The sequence below is a fragment of the Homarus americanus genome, unplaced genomic scaffold, assembly GCF_018991925.1.
Source record: "Homarus americanus isolate GMGI-L3 unplaced genomic scaffold, GMGI_Hamer_2.0 scaffold48393, whole genome shotgun sequence".
Lineage (NCBI taxonomy): Eukaryota > Metazoa > Arthropoda > Malacostraca > Decapoda > Nephropidae > Homarus > Homarus americanus.
In genome coordinates this window covers 263,178-278,262 of record NW_024720684.1, presented here as the reverse complement: position 1 = coordinate 278,262, position 15,085 = coordinate 263,178, and the positions used below count along the sequence as shown (strand labels likewise).

The 15,085-nt window shown below is 36.1% G+C and overlaps 1 protein-coding gene across 2 annotated transcripts; it reads right to left on the bottom strand.

The window, feature by feature from the left end:
* Nucleotides 1–276: 276 nt before the first annotated feature.
* Nucleotides 277–13,718, bottom strand: LOC121860687 (glutamate receptor ionotropic, delta-2-like). 2 transcript variants are annotated; one of them, XM_042357963.1, is made up of 12 exons: nucleotides 13,597–13,718; nucleotides 12,152–12,298; nucleotides 11,448–11,593; nucleotides 10,369–10,462; nucleotides 9,771–9,926; nucleotides 9,257–9,404; nucleotides 7,672–7,913; nucleotides 6,757–6,908; nucleotides 5,056–5,368; nucleotides 4,030–4,191; nucleotides 3,294–3,437; nucleotides 277–1,376 (listed from the first exon to the last, which is right to left on the bottom strand). In XM_042357963.1, the coding sequence occupies exons 1-12, from the start codon at nucleotides 13,687–13,689 to the stop codon at nucleotides 1,179–1,181; spliced, it is 1,995 nt and encodes a 664-aa protein (XP_042213897.1). In that variant the 5' UTR covers nucleotides 13,690–13,718; the 3' UTR covers nucleotides 277–1,178. The 2 variants fall into 2 exon arrangements, with proteins under 2 accessions (XP_042213897.1, XP_042213898.1); XM_042357964.1 differs by having other exon boundaries at nucleotides 7,756–7,913.
* Nucleotides 13,719–15,085: the final 1,367 nt, after the last annotated feature.

Sequence of the window (15,085 nt, the reverse complement as noted above, 5' to 3'; positions counted from 1 at the left end):
ATAGACTTCTACATAATATTACAGCAAGCATACATCATACCTGTACTACATGCAAGATCCTCAGTGTTCAGCAGGAGCTCCGTTCTTTTAGTGGCTTTTGTTACCGTCATCACTTATAACAAGCAAAGGATGACCAGGCAATGTATTGTATAATCTGTATGTCTGTTTTCAGCACCCATATGTCTTCTGCAAGTGTAAAATCTTCTTCAACATGTGGTCTCTATCTCACGTGTACTGTATCGTGGCAGGGATATTGGATGAAGAAAAATACTTAAATCTTAGACACTTTCTGTTTTAACATTTTGATGAACATGAGAAACATTAGCTAAGATGTGGTATTTTTTTTAGTATTAGTTACTACAATTACATACAGGATAAAAATAAATGGTAAAAGTACCAATTATAGTTACTGTACAGTATATGCCATCCTGCTACAAATATTAGTGATGAAAATACACAAAGCTTATAAAGAGTTACAAGTAGCATTCACTGATTTCCTTGTTCCATATACAGTACAAGTATACAAGTGTCATGAAATACAACTTATCTTTTCAAACAATCTTATGACTCAATTTTTAGATACTAATCACTAATCAGTTAAGCATATTGTATTTCTTAATAAATAGGGTGGCTGGAATCAAGAACTAAAGAAGACTCTCCATCAATTACTAACATTCAGATAGAACCTTAAAAAAAAAATTACAACTACCCAAGAATGTATGTCTAAATAGGTTAAATTGTAATCTACGCACTGAAATATGGGCTGCAGCTCTGGCCTTGATTGCTGAGATGGATTTTGTCATAATATCATAATAATTACCACTTTGGGATTAGGTTTGGTGGCTACTGTGCAAATAAACCAGTAATTCTATACATTAACTGGAATATTAACCCTCTTGCTGTGACTAGTTAGTTACCCAAACAGTCCTACAAACATATAAGGCAAAATAAAATTATCACATTGCAGTTTTCAAGAGAAGACTCCGCAAAAGCAAAGCAAGCATGAATTTACTTAGGACTGTTTGAAACTCATTCACTACATAGATATTTTTACTAATTTCTTCTGCTCCGTTTTGCCCCTTGCATCTTTATTCTAAGGAAATCAACCACTGGAGTTAATAATATTGCTGACTTTTTTAAAGCTAAATTAATCTTCAATCAAGCCCAAATAAACTTATTTAAGATCTATTTCTTTCTACCAACATAAACTCAGCCATAAACACTAAGATAGAGATTATACAGCAAATAATTAGGATCAGAAAGATTCCCTGCATGTGGTCCAGGCCAAGAGGAATCACCCCCTCACTCCCAGCAGTGCTCATGTCTTCAGCTTTACTATCTCCAATTCCTTGAGCCTTCTTTTTTCTTTTTTCAATCTGCAATAGTAAAATGCAGGAGGCACAACAAACATCCTAGTTAATACAGTTTCCTAAAAACTTTCTGTTTACCGTACTCATTTTTCCTATTACCCAAGCTAGAATCCATCAACGTTAATCACATCAGTAAATTTGTGTTAAAAACTCTGGAAATTGCTAACTTTATTTTCTTTATACAGTATCTTGAGCTATACACACGGGGGTAATGGAATGTAGAGATATTGAATGAAAGTAAAACGAAAACAGCAAAAAACAATTTTACAGTATGTAAATTTCTATAAGACATTACTTTACTCAAAAGAGACCACCGCCAGACCATCATGCCACACATCTCAAACTCAGTCCGCATGGAGAAAGTTTTGTGAGACTTCTTGGCGCTTCAAGTGGTAGTACTTGAAGGATGCTTAGGCATCTTGAGGTGTTGATGGGAACTGGTGACTGTTGCACATGGTTAAAAATTACGGAGAAGCAGAGTGTGTCCACACACACTGTACTGTAATGGTTCAGTTCAGTGGATAACAATGAGGATGGTGGCTAGAGGCTCACCTTGTCACCTGTGACTGTGTGACCTGGGGGAAACTTGTGCTTATCATCAAGCTGATGAATGCAGTGGTCCGTTTGATTTTTTTCTGGGCTTTGAGGACTTACAATGTAAAAAAGAAAATTGGAAGTAATTTTGGGTACTGGTATCCTTCATTTAATGATGGGGTTGCGTTCTTGAAAACCTAACGTTAAGCAAAATCATCGGTACACGAGGGATAAACAGCAAAGCACTGAGGGCAAACAACAGGTTGAAATGGCAGGGTGGTAAACTCTGACTATAGTACTGTACTCCCTACTCCCTAGTAATAATAATTTAATAAACAAGTTTGTTATAAATGGTTTTGAAGATAAATAATTAATTTATTAACACCAAACTTTTATATAAACGATGTAGTTCGGAGTTAAATTTTTTTAGTGAACAAAAGGTAAACAAATGTAAAATTGCATACGTCAAAAATAATAATAAAAAATGTTATGATAAACAATAGAATTAATTCATATCATAAAATACAATAAAACATATTTTATCTACAAAATACAGCTCCTACACTCAAACCATACTCTGGATTCGACACAGTTTAGCTGGGCAGTCAACCAGTTGGCTATGAGACATGAGAGTGTGTGCGTATGCCGGGACACTGCATCAAGAGGAGGGAGCGTGGCTAGTTGGCGACCTCACTGCCTCCACACGTACGTTCATCCTTTTCTTATTTTATAGTTTTATATTAGATTTTCTTTATTTCTAAGTCACAATAGAGTATTGCAATGTTTTTCCAAAATTTTTAGTTTCATTACATGTAACATTGGGAACATGCCACCTCATCCCCATTTTTCCCCTTCCCAGTGAGTCAAACTATCACTAAACCTTTGGAAAATATCATGCAGATCACCTTTATTATTAATATAGTACTGTATTGTAACATCAAAATGTTAGCCTTTACTTGCTTACATTTTGTCTCTTATACTGATGCATATTTCATTGAATGTACTGTTATTCTGTTCCTTCCCAATCACTATACTAATACGGTACGTAATAAGCTTTTGGCTTATTTTATTGAAAGTGAAAGAGGCCCGTAAGTGTTTGGGGCAGAGTATATACAGAAATAATATATGGTAGTCTAAGTCTTCTCACTACAAAAAGAGGCAGAGTGGCCAACATTGCACTTTGACCACCTTCAGTGTCTGCTGTAAAGTTAGATATATGTATCAACTTGCAGCTGGGTGAAATGGGAATGCCCCAGGCAAAAACCGACAACCATCAGAGCAGGATTTGAGTGTGCTGTATTTACACAGCTGCTGCAGAACTTTACTTCAATGGTCAAGTCCAAATTAGTAAAGTAACAAGATCCTGCAATAACATGTGTGACTACTCACCTGTATGGAAAGATCAACTGATTCTAAAAACCATTGATCAATAAGGCCACCTTCCACCATCCAGCGGATGACTTTGTCAAACTTCCTCTTGAGTGGTGAGTGTCTCTGAAGACCCACGGTAATAGCGTGAGATGCAAAACATTCCTGCCAAAAATGCCAATTTAGTATTTGCGTAATCAAAGGACTGGTAGATAATACCAAGTAAGCTTATCGGAGGGAGGTACTGCCTCCAGTGCACCAGTTCATTGTACTTGTGTACATACAGTATATGTTAATACTAGGTGACATGGCACTTGTGATTTGTGGTCTCATTGACACAGTACTGTATTAACATTAGACACACATAAACAAGCTCAACAACAGTATTGCACCAGCTCTGAACCCCTTAAGATAGGTCAGTGGTAGTACTGTGGGTCTCACTGTCCAGTTCTCTGATGACTGACCCAATCTACCACCATGCCTGACGTAGATTACTTTAACTCAAAGGTCAATAATGTGAACAAGGTGATATACTTGCTGACACACATTCTGATGCTGGGTTTTAAAGATAAATAAATCAAAACAAACACTCAGTAGTGTAAGTCAAAATTTTAAAGATCACTGATAGTATAAGCTCTCACAGAGGTTTTGTGGGTGTGATCACGAGCACAATACATACACACGCTACTGACCAATTGTACATCAAGTTTCTAGGTTTATGTCTAAAGCTCTCATTGTCTACCTTAAAAATTCTTACCTTTAAGATCCTCATTCTGGCACGACCACTGGCTGATGTGTAGTCCTTTTTTATAACGTACTTCATATAGCTGTAACCCTGGATACCAACACCCTTACCATGCAAGATGTTTCTATCAATCGTGGAAACATCAAAGACTGCTACGTATTTATCAGCAAGACCCTGCAAAACACAAATTCAACTGACAAAGTTTTGCCTTTTTACCCCTATTCTAAGATATGATTTTCAATTTATATAAAAAACCCAGGTGATTTCTACTTTTCAAACCTCACTATACTGAACCAATGAAACATGTTAATTTATTCACTACAGGGATGCCACTTTTGATATTTTATGTGGCTAATGCCAGATGATTATATTCAACACAGAGAGGACCCCACACACAAGTGGTTTATCTGACAACAGCACATCAATCACCATTTATGTTTTATTTGATGAGATTTATTACCATTTTTTATCTCCTGTTGGCCTTGAAAGCCAAACTAAGGTTCTAGTCAGAACCTGCTCTACTGAACAATAACTTAAAAAACTTAAAGTAAATATCTTGCGTCATTCTTTTACATATTATCTACTACAGTATCACTAGTAGTAAGTTGGCCTGTTTAACAGGCCTTGTGTAATACATCAGGTAATGTTGGAGTATCATCACTTCTAAAATGATTTAAATTTTTCTGGAAGGAACTAAATCATAAACACAGACGTCAAGGGTGCTAACATATCCATAAAAACTGCTTCCAGTGTTAGTACAAGAGGAAACCGAGGTCCGGGAAACCTGTGGTGTTTGGTAGGGTTATACTGGATAACACCCTTCTCACATGTGTCAGGGCCAAGCAGGATTCAAACCCTTGGCATACTGATGAGAGATAAAGCTGCTTACGTTACTGCTGTACCACCAACACACCATTCATGTTTTGCATCCAATCACCATTGTTTCTCTCTTGCCTTTAATATCTATTAACCTCTTTCTTGAATCAAAATTGTCAAAAAATTCACCCAAAACTTGTAAATATAGTATACTGTACTTACCCTGACATGTTTATTCACTGACTGGAGCATTGAAAGCTTGAAATAATCCCCAAGACCAAACACAGGTAGTTTTGATTCGTGAAGCTCCTTGATTGTCTCAATTCTTGGTGGGTCTCTCGTCACCGTGAGGAAAGCTGTAAGATTGCAGCTGTAGCCTGTGGTGATAATGATGGCGTACAACCACAAAAATGCCAAAAAGATCTGTGTGTTAATACGAATGGGTAACTGTCCCTGTGGCTGGCGAAAGTGCATGCCAAAGACATAAAGGCTACTGTATGTCACTGACTGGAAGTTTGAAAGTTCTTCTTCTCCCCTGCAAACAATAAAAAATAACAATAACTTCCTCTCCATCACCTTGTTTACTTCTTTCATATTTCCAAAATCTAATCCACTTCTGTTTCTCTTTATATTTATTCACTCATTCCTCATTTTCTTTTACTTTCAATTATATACAAGTATCCCAAACACCTTTCCTTGCTATACCACACTTGTTTCTCACAATCAAAACTCCTTATTTTACTCTAATTCCGATTCTGAGAGAAAAAGATTTTAGGCCTTCATCTTATCGACTTTTTTTTTCAAATTTAGTATCTAACAACTTAACTGCATACAGAATAACACACAAACACCAAAACGTGACCTTGAAAAACCGTAAGTGGTGAGTCATTTGAGTAAGTAATAATCCAAATATCGAATAAAAATAATATATATATATATATATATATATATATATATATATATATATATATATATATATATATATATATATATATATATTGTGATTCCCCTTCTACATCACTTGCTCCAACTTGACACCAGAAGAAACTGCTTCACGAAGCTACTCGACCCCCAGTGAGCACCGATCAGAACCAGTTTTCTATCCGACGATGAAACCGAGGTATCGTGGCAAGTGTGTCTGCCTGGTAAGCTCAGTCTCTTCTATGCGGCGTACTGTGTACTTCTTCTCCCGGGGTGTGGGTGAAGATCTGTATTTAGGACTACTGCTCGTGATGGTTTGATGGGAGTGGACTACGGCTGTAATCCCTGGTTCCTTATGGTTGGCCATCGCATCCTAAACATGCTACCTGAGGTGCCATTTCTATCAGGTTTTTATATTGTATATAGTATGTGTATTTAATATTTAAAGTAAGAATAATAATCGGGTAATATTCTGGTGTGTTTTGATAATTGCATATTTATGTTTCGCTTGTGTAATGTTCCTAATTACCTACAGTATATTAATCAATATTTAATAATATGAATGTTATTAAATGACCCAGTTTATTTAATAATCTTCTCCCTTTCGTAACTTAAATTTATTTGTAACGATAACAGTGATTTTTGTGTGAGTGCTCGTTACTTGTTGCATCCACGTATTTCAACCCCTAGATTATTCACTCGTTATTTTAACTTATCAACTTTGTCTTTCCTCAATGTTGTAGGTAGCAAGGAGGGATATCACGAAATATATATATATATATATATATATATATATATATATATATATATATATATATATATATATATATATATATATATATATATATATATTAATAATAATAATAATTATTGATACAATAAATAGTATTTGCGAAAAATTAGACAAACATTCGGTAAATTAAACAAATTACATTTTTTGGTCACCACTTCCAGTAATGATTAGTTCTGCACGCACCCTGAGAACAGAACATTGTCGCTTACCTCATACTGGTGGTTTTGGCCAGAATATAGAGGAAAGGGGAACAGAGAAGTAGTTCCCCTAAAAGTGCCAGCCAGGTTTCAAGTTGGTAGGGAAGTGCCAGTGATTGCCATCGGGGTAGTGGTGGCTCCACCCATGACATGAAGCATGATGACTGAAGGAAAAAAAATCGCTATGCTGTAGAACAATATACTGTGTATTTATAAGTTACTCTAAAATTGTAAATGAATAATTGCAAAATATAAAGAAAACTTCTTAAAGAATAATCTTTTCCAGTTAAGTGGTTGATGCATGTATTTGTACAGTACATGTAGTTCAATGACAACAGTCCAAAATCACCGGAGTGTAAAGTACAGTACACTACAGTGCACATAATAATTGGTTATTAATAATGAACATTATATATATATATATATATATATATATATATATATATATATATATATATATATATATATATATATATATATTATACTGTAAATAAAACCAGGAAAAAAAATTAAGTGCGAAAAAGTACTGTTTTTTTTATGATTTGAGAGGTGAAAATCAGGTGAATTTTCCAGAAATTCCAAGAAAATTTTCCTGGTACCTGGAAAAATTCCAGAGATGGGGGATTTTTCATGGTTTGGGATGACATAATGCACCATTCTGGAAATTTGAGAGAAAATTCCGGGGATGGAGGATTTTTTCCGGGTCTGAGAGATGACATAGAGCGCAATTTCCAGAAAATTTCGAGAACTTCTTCCCAGTACCCAGAAAAATTTCCGGGATGAGGTTTTTTCTGGGTTTGAGAGTCGACTCGTTACCCAAAAATCTCTCATTCTCGGTAGTGTTCTGCACCAATTGTTCTGGCTAACGGAGAATTGCATTACAATATTATCATCATCAGCATCAGTGACAAAACAAAAACACTTAACAGAGACAACAGGGTTCACAACATAGGTACACTGATGCATATCATAAGGTCGGTGTGTATGGATGAGCATAAAATCTTTTCTAACATCAGTGAAGGTAGAGGTAGTATAGGTCATGTGGTTCAGGCGGCCCAGATGAGATGACATGTATAAGTTGCCAGAACCCATGTCAGCTTCATCTCTGCCGAGGAAGCCAATCATTCCATTATAGGAGCCATTGTCCAGCCTCTCACCCCACAGTTCATCTGCAAAACACCAACACATACAGATGATAATAGCCCATTTTTTTTAAGCATTCAGGGCAGTAAGTCCGAAGAGGAATCCCATACATCGTGTTAGTTTTATGTTATCCGACAAATGAATTCATCAAACTTGAATAGGAGCTTAGTAAAATATATTTGTTGGGTTACTTAAAAGTAACCCGATGTTCAGGATTATTCCACTTCGGACTTACAGCTCTGAATATTAAAAAAATGGCGAATTTAACATCATTTCTCAGAAACAATCAGAAACAGATTACAAAGTCTTACTCAATATCAGATTCATTATTTGATTGTTGAACTCTCTCTGCTGGACTAAGGTAAATACACGTTACAGTACAATATAGTACAGTAAATGATAAATGACCTATAATCAAGTTTAAGCTTACTGTACCTAGCACACGTACACTCGCTCCAAAAAGTATCTTAACGATTTTGTATGAGACAATATGACAATGGGTGAAGGACTTTAATAACACTACCGAGACATCAGTAATCACGGTGTTCATTTTGAAAATCCTCGGACCCTCCATAAAGATACTTTTTGGAGCAATAGTACACAACGTACCGTATAATTTAGATACTTAAGAATAGGTGGAACTACTGGGGTGCCTTACATTCAAAGAGTCATTCAATGTAGTACATGGATGTTAAGATGATTATGAGAGGGTAGCAAACTTTATATTAAAAAAAAAGTGACGCGAAAACAGATGATTTACAGGGTATGTTGGATCTAGCAATGAAGATGAAAATATTAGTATTAAAGGAAAAGTGAAGGAATGGTTTGTCTAACATGAAGAGGAGGTAAGGATGAGTTAAGGGGTTGATCAGTAATAAGATGAATAGCATTAGCTTGAGTATCATCCCACACATGACAGCAGCACACGAGGATAGATGTAAAGGGTAGAGAATTTGACTAAAAACAACTGAAACAAACCCAAAATAAGGACATATATTTTAGATGCATTTTTTATAATTTTAGGGAGTTGGGTGATTCCATGCGAGTTTTTTTTAATTACAGTAAGAATAAAGATTGATAGGTGGTATAATGGTGGTTACTGAATAAAAGTGGAGGCTAGAAATGATCTTGCTTGTGAGAAATGGTAAGAGTTTGTGTCTTGGTGTCAATGAATGTAATGTGGTTCTTTGTGACCCACTGAGCTATGGACTCAAAACGCACTTGTAATAGGTTGATGACCAATTGAGGCACCTGATTGGCCAAGGGCTTCAGAACTTTTGTGCAGTTTAGTGTCATCTGCAAAAGAATTTGTGTTCTGATGCCTTCGTCCAGAACATAAAAAAGCGATACAAGTAAGAATTAAACTTACCTGAAGGAACTGCTAGGATTTCTATTGTAAAGTTGAGGATGCTGGACAACACCTTGATAATATCCACGTCTCGACCATAATGATGCACTATAGAGTCATTACCTGTCCGTTCAATGAATACGGCTGGAATGTAATGGAAAAGTGCAACCTGTGGAGAAGTAATTAGTGTTTAAAGTGTGGAGAAATTGGTAGATTATGCTGGTACTCTTACATATGAAATTTTTGCATCAGTACATTTTTCACTATTTATAAGTTCATAAAACCAACCTTAGTCCATGAGAGAAAACCGGTACAATATCCAGTTATTTAGATTCCCACATTTGCTTTTTTGTTTACTATTTGTCAAAAAATGTGTATTCAAGTGCTATTACACTAAAATATGTACTGTAGTCGTCGTATACAGTAATTATTTGAAGGCTTCTCTCTCCCTAAACCAAAACCAAAACCTTCCTAGTATCGAAAGGAAACTACGTGCATGTCATTTACTTAAAAGGTAGCTAACACAATTACATACCTTTAAAACAGCACCATGGAGATTAGCTAGTTTGTCTGGGAAAAGGTCCCGTTTTCTGGTGAACCTATTTTGCTGCCAGGTGCCAACATTGATCACTTCTTCACCAGTGTATAGTTGGTTCCTATACACCTGCCATAAAGTTCCTAGAAGCCCAGACTGGAAAAAAAATGTTAGCCAGAAAATTTATATCTACTGGGTACATATTTGTATCAGGAGAGGCACTTTACAACAAATATTCAAAGATTTTTTTTTAATATCCAAAATATCGTAATCCGCCAAGAAATCTACCTGCCATTTGTTTCATATGCTTTTATTGAATCTACGTGAAATAATTAAAGTACCAGTATACGAGTATGAATCCTTCACGGAAGACTTTGACAGCATAATATACCAATTCTCACCCTAATTACTTCACACATCTTCATTGACCTATGAGCCATGAACCCACATGACGTTGCCTCCTTACCAGACTCTTGTCAGTGTAATTTACCCAATGAATCTTTTTTCAAGTCGTTTTTCTTTGCCGCTAACCCCCCTTGACCACTCCCACACTCAGCTTGACCACTCCCACACCCTCCTTGACCACTCCCACACTCACCTTGACCACTCCCACAATATGCTGCGTTTTTCTACCACTCTTGGTTAGTGTTAAGTCCTTCAGCTGCTCCTTGGTCAAACCCACCACCACCTGCCTGAAGTTTCCATAAACAGCAGGAATTATGAACAAGATTTAGAAATTAGTACAAGAAAAATGGTTTTAATTATTTGTTCCCATAAAAGGTGACTGATCAAACAAGCCTCAGTCTCCAGCCTTTGACATTAGGGTCGGGGACCACCCAGTCCTAATATGTCTTAAAGGGCCTCGTCCCCAATTGCTTAAATTATTGATATTGAAACAGTTTATTTAATCAGAAAAAAAGATAATGGATAATAATAACAATATTGACATGGCTCAGCCAATTGAAAGCCTGAGGTTAGGCCGAGGCTTAAGACTGACCCATTGACCCACAACATTGTAATAAATGTTTAGATCATGGAATGAAAATATCTGGTCTATATTTCACTGGGTCTTAATGTAAATTTCAAACTGTATATTCAGTAGTGTCTGATGAATTAACTTACCCAAATATAGCTGTTCTGTGTATGACCCAAGTGTCAACACTACATATTGACATCATTCACTTCCATGCTCAGTACAGTATTCCCACAAATGGCTTGATCGTTACAGAGTAATTTTTGCAAATCACACAAAACTGGGTTTTATGTTATCAAACTGCATATAAGCCAAAAAGACCTCACCTGCAAAATGCAGCATAAAATACAGTACTTGTATGATGTTTTACACTGGAATGTAACCTGCATCATATTAGTAAAAGATTTTCAGGTCAGTTTTAAAATTGCTTGCCAAGAATAGGAAGCTTTCATAAAGTGCATCACATACCCCAGTAGACCTCCTCACATTACTCAATGGGACTCAATTGCCTTAAGCCATTCTAGACACAAGGTCGTAGTTACTAGTGGCCGTCTTCCCCCCCCTCCCCCCCACACACAACTGTAGTCAAGGTTCCCTGTACAGTAATTAAAGCTGACAGGTTAACACCACTAAGATAAGTTTCAGGCCATGATAAATATTGTACCCACTAATAATGAAGACCTAAAACCCCCTTTGTGCCTCACCTGCCAGAATAATCCCAGGAAGATTCTCTCTTGTTGGCATAAGTGAGAAGAAGAGCTGGATCATCTACCAGGAAAACCCTTCCTTGACAACTTGATGACAGTATACCCACCCGTTCAAAGTCTTCAGAATCTGTGACGTGTACGACCTGTAAGATATTGCACGTACTGTACATTGTACCTCAACTCAACATTGCTTCTGACTTTACATTCTAACACCTTGTATAACTGCTCATAACATGCACCTGTATTCATTTTTATGGCATTGTAATTATTTATGCCCCAACCTATGCCTGTACTGAACAGAATAACTGAACAATTATATTTGACACTTCCATTTAATACATCTCTTTACTTTATTTTTAATTTATCATCTTCATCACTTGTTGATTTATAAGTCAGACGGTCCATTCTCTGTTATTCACTGTTGGCTAAAGCAAGACCTGCACAGGCTTACTCATGTTGTCACAAACTTGTATGAGAATACCTGTATTATGTAGCTATACATTACCCATTATTGGGATGAAATTTGACTGGGGGTTACAGGACACTGGGGAACTCTTTAGAGGTCCAGCCAGAGACAATTTACGGTCAAATATTTGCAAGAAAAAGAAAAAGAAATACACAAAAGACAATATACTGTACATGTACACCTGTACAGTACTCAAAAATGTAATGGAGAACTTGAAACAAACAAGAATAATAACCTGTCTGGGATTGGGGAGTTTGAGGAGTTGGTGGAGAGGTTCCTGCCACTGGAGGCTTCCATCAGCAACAAACACCAGGTCACAGTCCCTCAGATCCTCCCTGACCACTGTCGTCAGCAGCTGGCTCAAGGATGCTGCCTCATTTTGCTGGGGATAAAGCGTGCGGTCTACAAGATATTTGGTTAGGTTAGGTTGGTGCGGTCTTCTAACAACACTTAGGCCGCCTCTGTTTTTTATCAACTAAGGTTAGATTAGCTTTAATTTAGAAATAACCACTTTTTAACATATTTGTCTAAACTACAACAGTGGTCACTGCAAAACACAATGAAATTGCAGAGTTTTTAAATTCGTTTTCTATGAAAATTAACGACTGGTGTGACGTCAGTAATTACCAACTCTGAAATGGTTTTTACTTGGTTGTAATTATGTCGTCATTTTGCTTGAGATGAGAAAGAGAATGGATCAAAGATGATTGGGGGGTTCCAGAAAATATTACATGTGGCTACAGGATTCATTGGCCAAGAAAAGCAGGGACGGATCCAGGGGGATCCGGACCCCTCTTTTCATTAGAAAATTTTCAATACTTTTTCGTTAATGCAGTATTGTACTCAGACGTTTTCGTATAGTAAAAAGTAATTACCATTAACCTCAGAATATCTCCTAATGTCAAGCGTACATGGCTTTAAAATGGCCTCAAAATGCCCATGATATTGATCAGATTTAAAAAAAAATAAAATGGGGTTCGCTGTGCGGTATTACAGTATTTTACTTGTTGCTTCTAAACGAATTTCGGTAATTTTATAGATTCAATCAGTATTTTTTGTTAGTTCTAAGACCCCATTCTTCAATGTAATTTCTGGTTAGATTCTGAGATTGGGGAGGACTTATCTCAGAAACTATTGATTTGTAACCATGTATGATGATTTTACTGAATATATATTATTATTTTTATTATAATATGCTGAGGTTAATCTTCAGGTTATCCTAAGTTTCTTGTTTTGTGAAGTAAATATCTTTATTCTCTTCGTCACTGATCAGCTTGTTAGTCACTCGGGTGGCTACACAGTTGGCAAATACTGTATCTGTAAACTGTTAGTATAGACTCCAGTGAATTCCCGTACGAGTTGTCCAAAAAAGAAAGAAAAAAGAAAAAGAAATCCCAAACTGAAAAATTGGCACTTGGATCTAATTTTAAAATATAGCTCGAGAAAATGTTTTATTTTCGTTTTTCATACGTATCGGTATTAATTGATTATTACCAAGGACAGATTTTCCGATTCATCCCTTTGGTTGGAATGGTGGGCGAAAAAATTTAAATTAAATTATACTCCATAAAAATCAGACTGACCCTAATTGAGTAAGGCTGTATACATTATATCGTATGTCAATGAGCGGCAGATGATACTCACTTTAACGCAACAACTTAAGAATCCACGGATACGTACCTGTGGGCGGGGCAGGAGAGAGAGGGCAGTGGGTTGTGGGCGGGGTGTGGGCGGCAGGTTAGTGTCCCCAGAGGCGTAGTGACCAGTCATCATCACCAACAGCACCACCACTAGAGTCCTCATTCTGGCTGTTTAATAGGAGAGAAAATAATTAGACAATGAACACACACACACACACACACACACACACGGTGATCGGAGCAGAAAATAAACTTTACCTAACCGTCAATGTTCTTCATTCTAAAACTAACTCAAGTATGTTTTACGTGACTGAATAAACTTCTAGCAAAACACTTACCAGCTCATCAAGAATGTGGTCAGTTGCGCCTCCGTCAGGGTATTTATAACAATAACTGTGGGAGGAGCGAGGACTTGGTATGTTAACTGGTTCATGCGCAGGAGCAGGTTTTGGGCTAGGCTTGTTGTAAATGTAAATGTCACAATCTAATACGTCACCTAAACCAGAAAAATAATAGTTTCGCTAAGCTTATGTACAGAACAACACAGTGTATAAAATCACGTGTAAAATAAAAAAAATAAACAAAATTTATGCAAAAAAGAGGGAGATAATAGCAAACAACATCTACTCACAGTTCATGATGGAAAATGATACCTTGAATTATCCAAAGTCTCTTGTCTATGGTGAAGGGGCCTATACTTATTACACGGGAGTTTACATAAGCCTCCTACAAAACGTTGGTATGGCCACAGCTACGCGTTATCACCCCTCCACCACAATACATACACAACTTAACGTCAGAAACGAAAATGTCAATATTTTAATACTCAAATACATCTGGTTCTCCAACATCATCATAAAACGGATCTGGACAAACTAATCCTACGTGTTCATAGTTTGGTACAAATTTCTTCAAATGACATTCAGAAAAAAGTTTGCTTCATCATATATGCCTTCTGAACCATAATGTCACCTAAATGTCTCTTCGTAATTCAAAATGTTATAATTTTTTTATGACTTTAAAATTGTCAGGTGTTGTGGGCTCATGAGACTTAACGAGTTTAAACGTCCATATATTGAATTACATATTGTAATTATCAGAAAGCCACATTTTATTATCACAGAACTTTCATAAATATTACATATTAATGGTAACAATTGTTTTCAAAATATTCTCTATAATAATGCCGTATCAGCTGTGTTATGATCGTAATTTTATTGACTTTTCATTTTTTATTTTTCTACTAATTCATTATTTTCAATTTCTTTCCGTTCTTTTTTTTCGCCCCCCAGGCTCCGTTGTGGGTCGTTTGACCTGTGCCCGGATTGGCTAATTCCCGTAAAAAAAAAAAAAATTACATATGAAAAAGTTAAATTCATATTATACCAAAATTTGAATCTAGAATCAATGTCTTGTAATTTTGATATGACAATTTGCCATGTTTTTTTTTATTTTACAATATATATATATATATATATATATATATATATATATATATATATATATATATATATATATATATTACATAT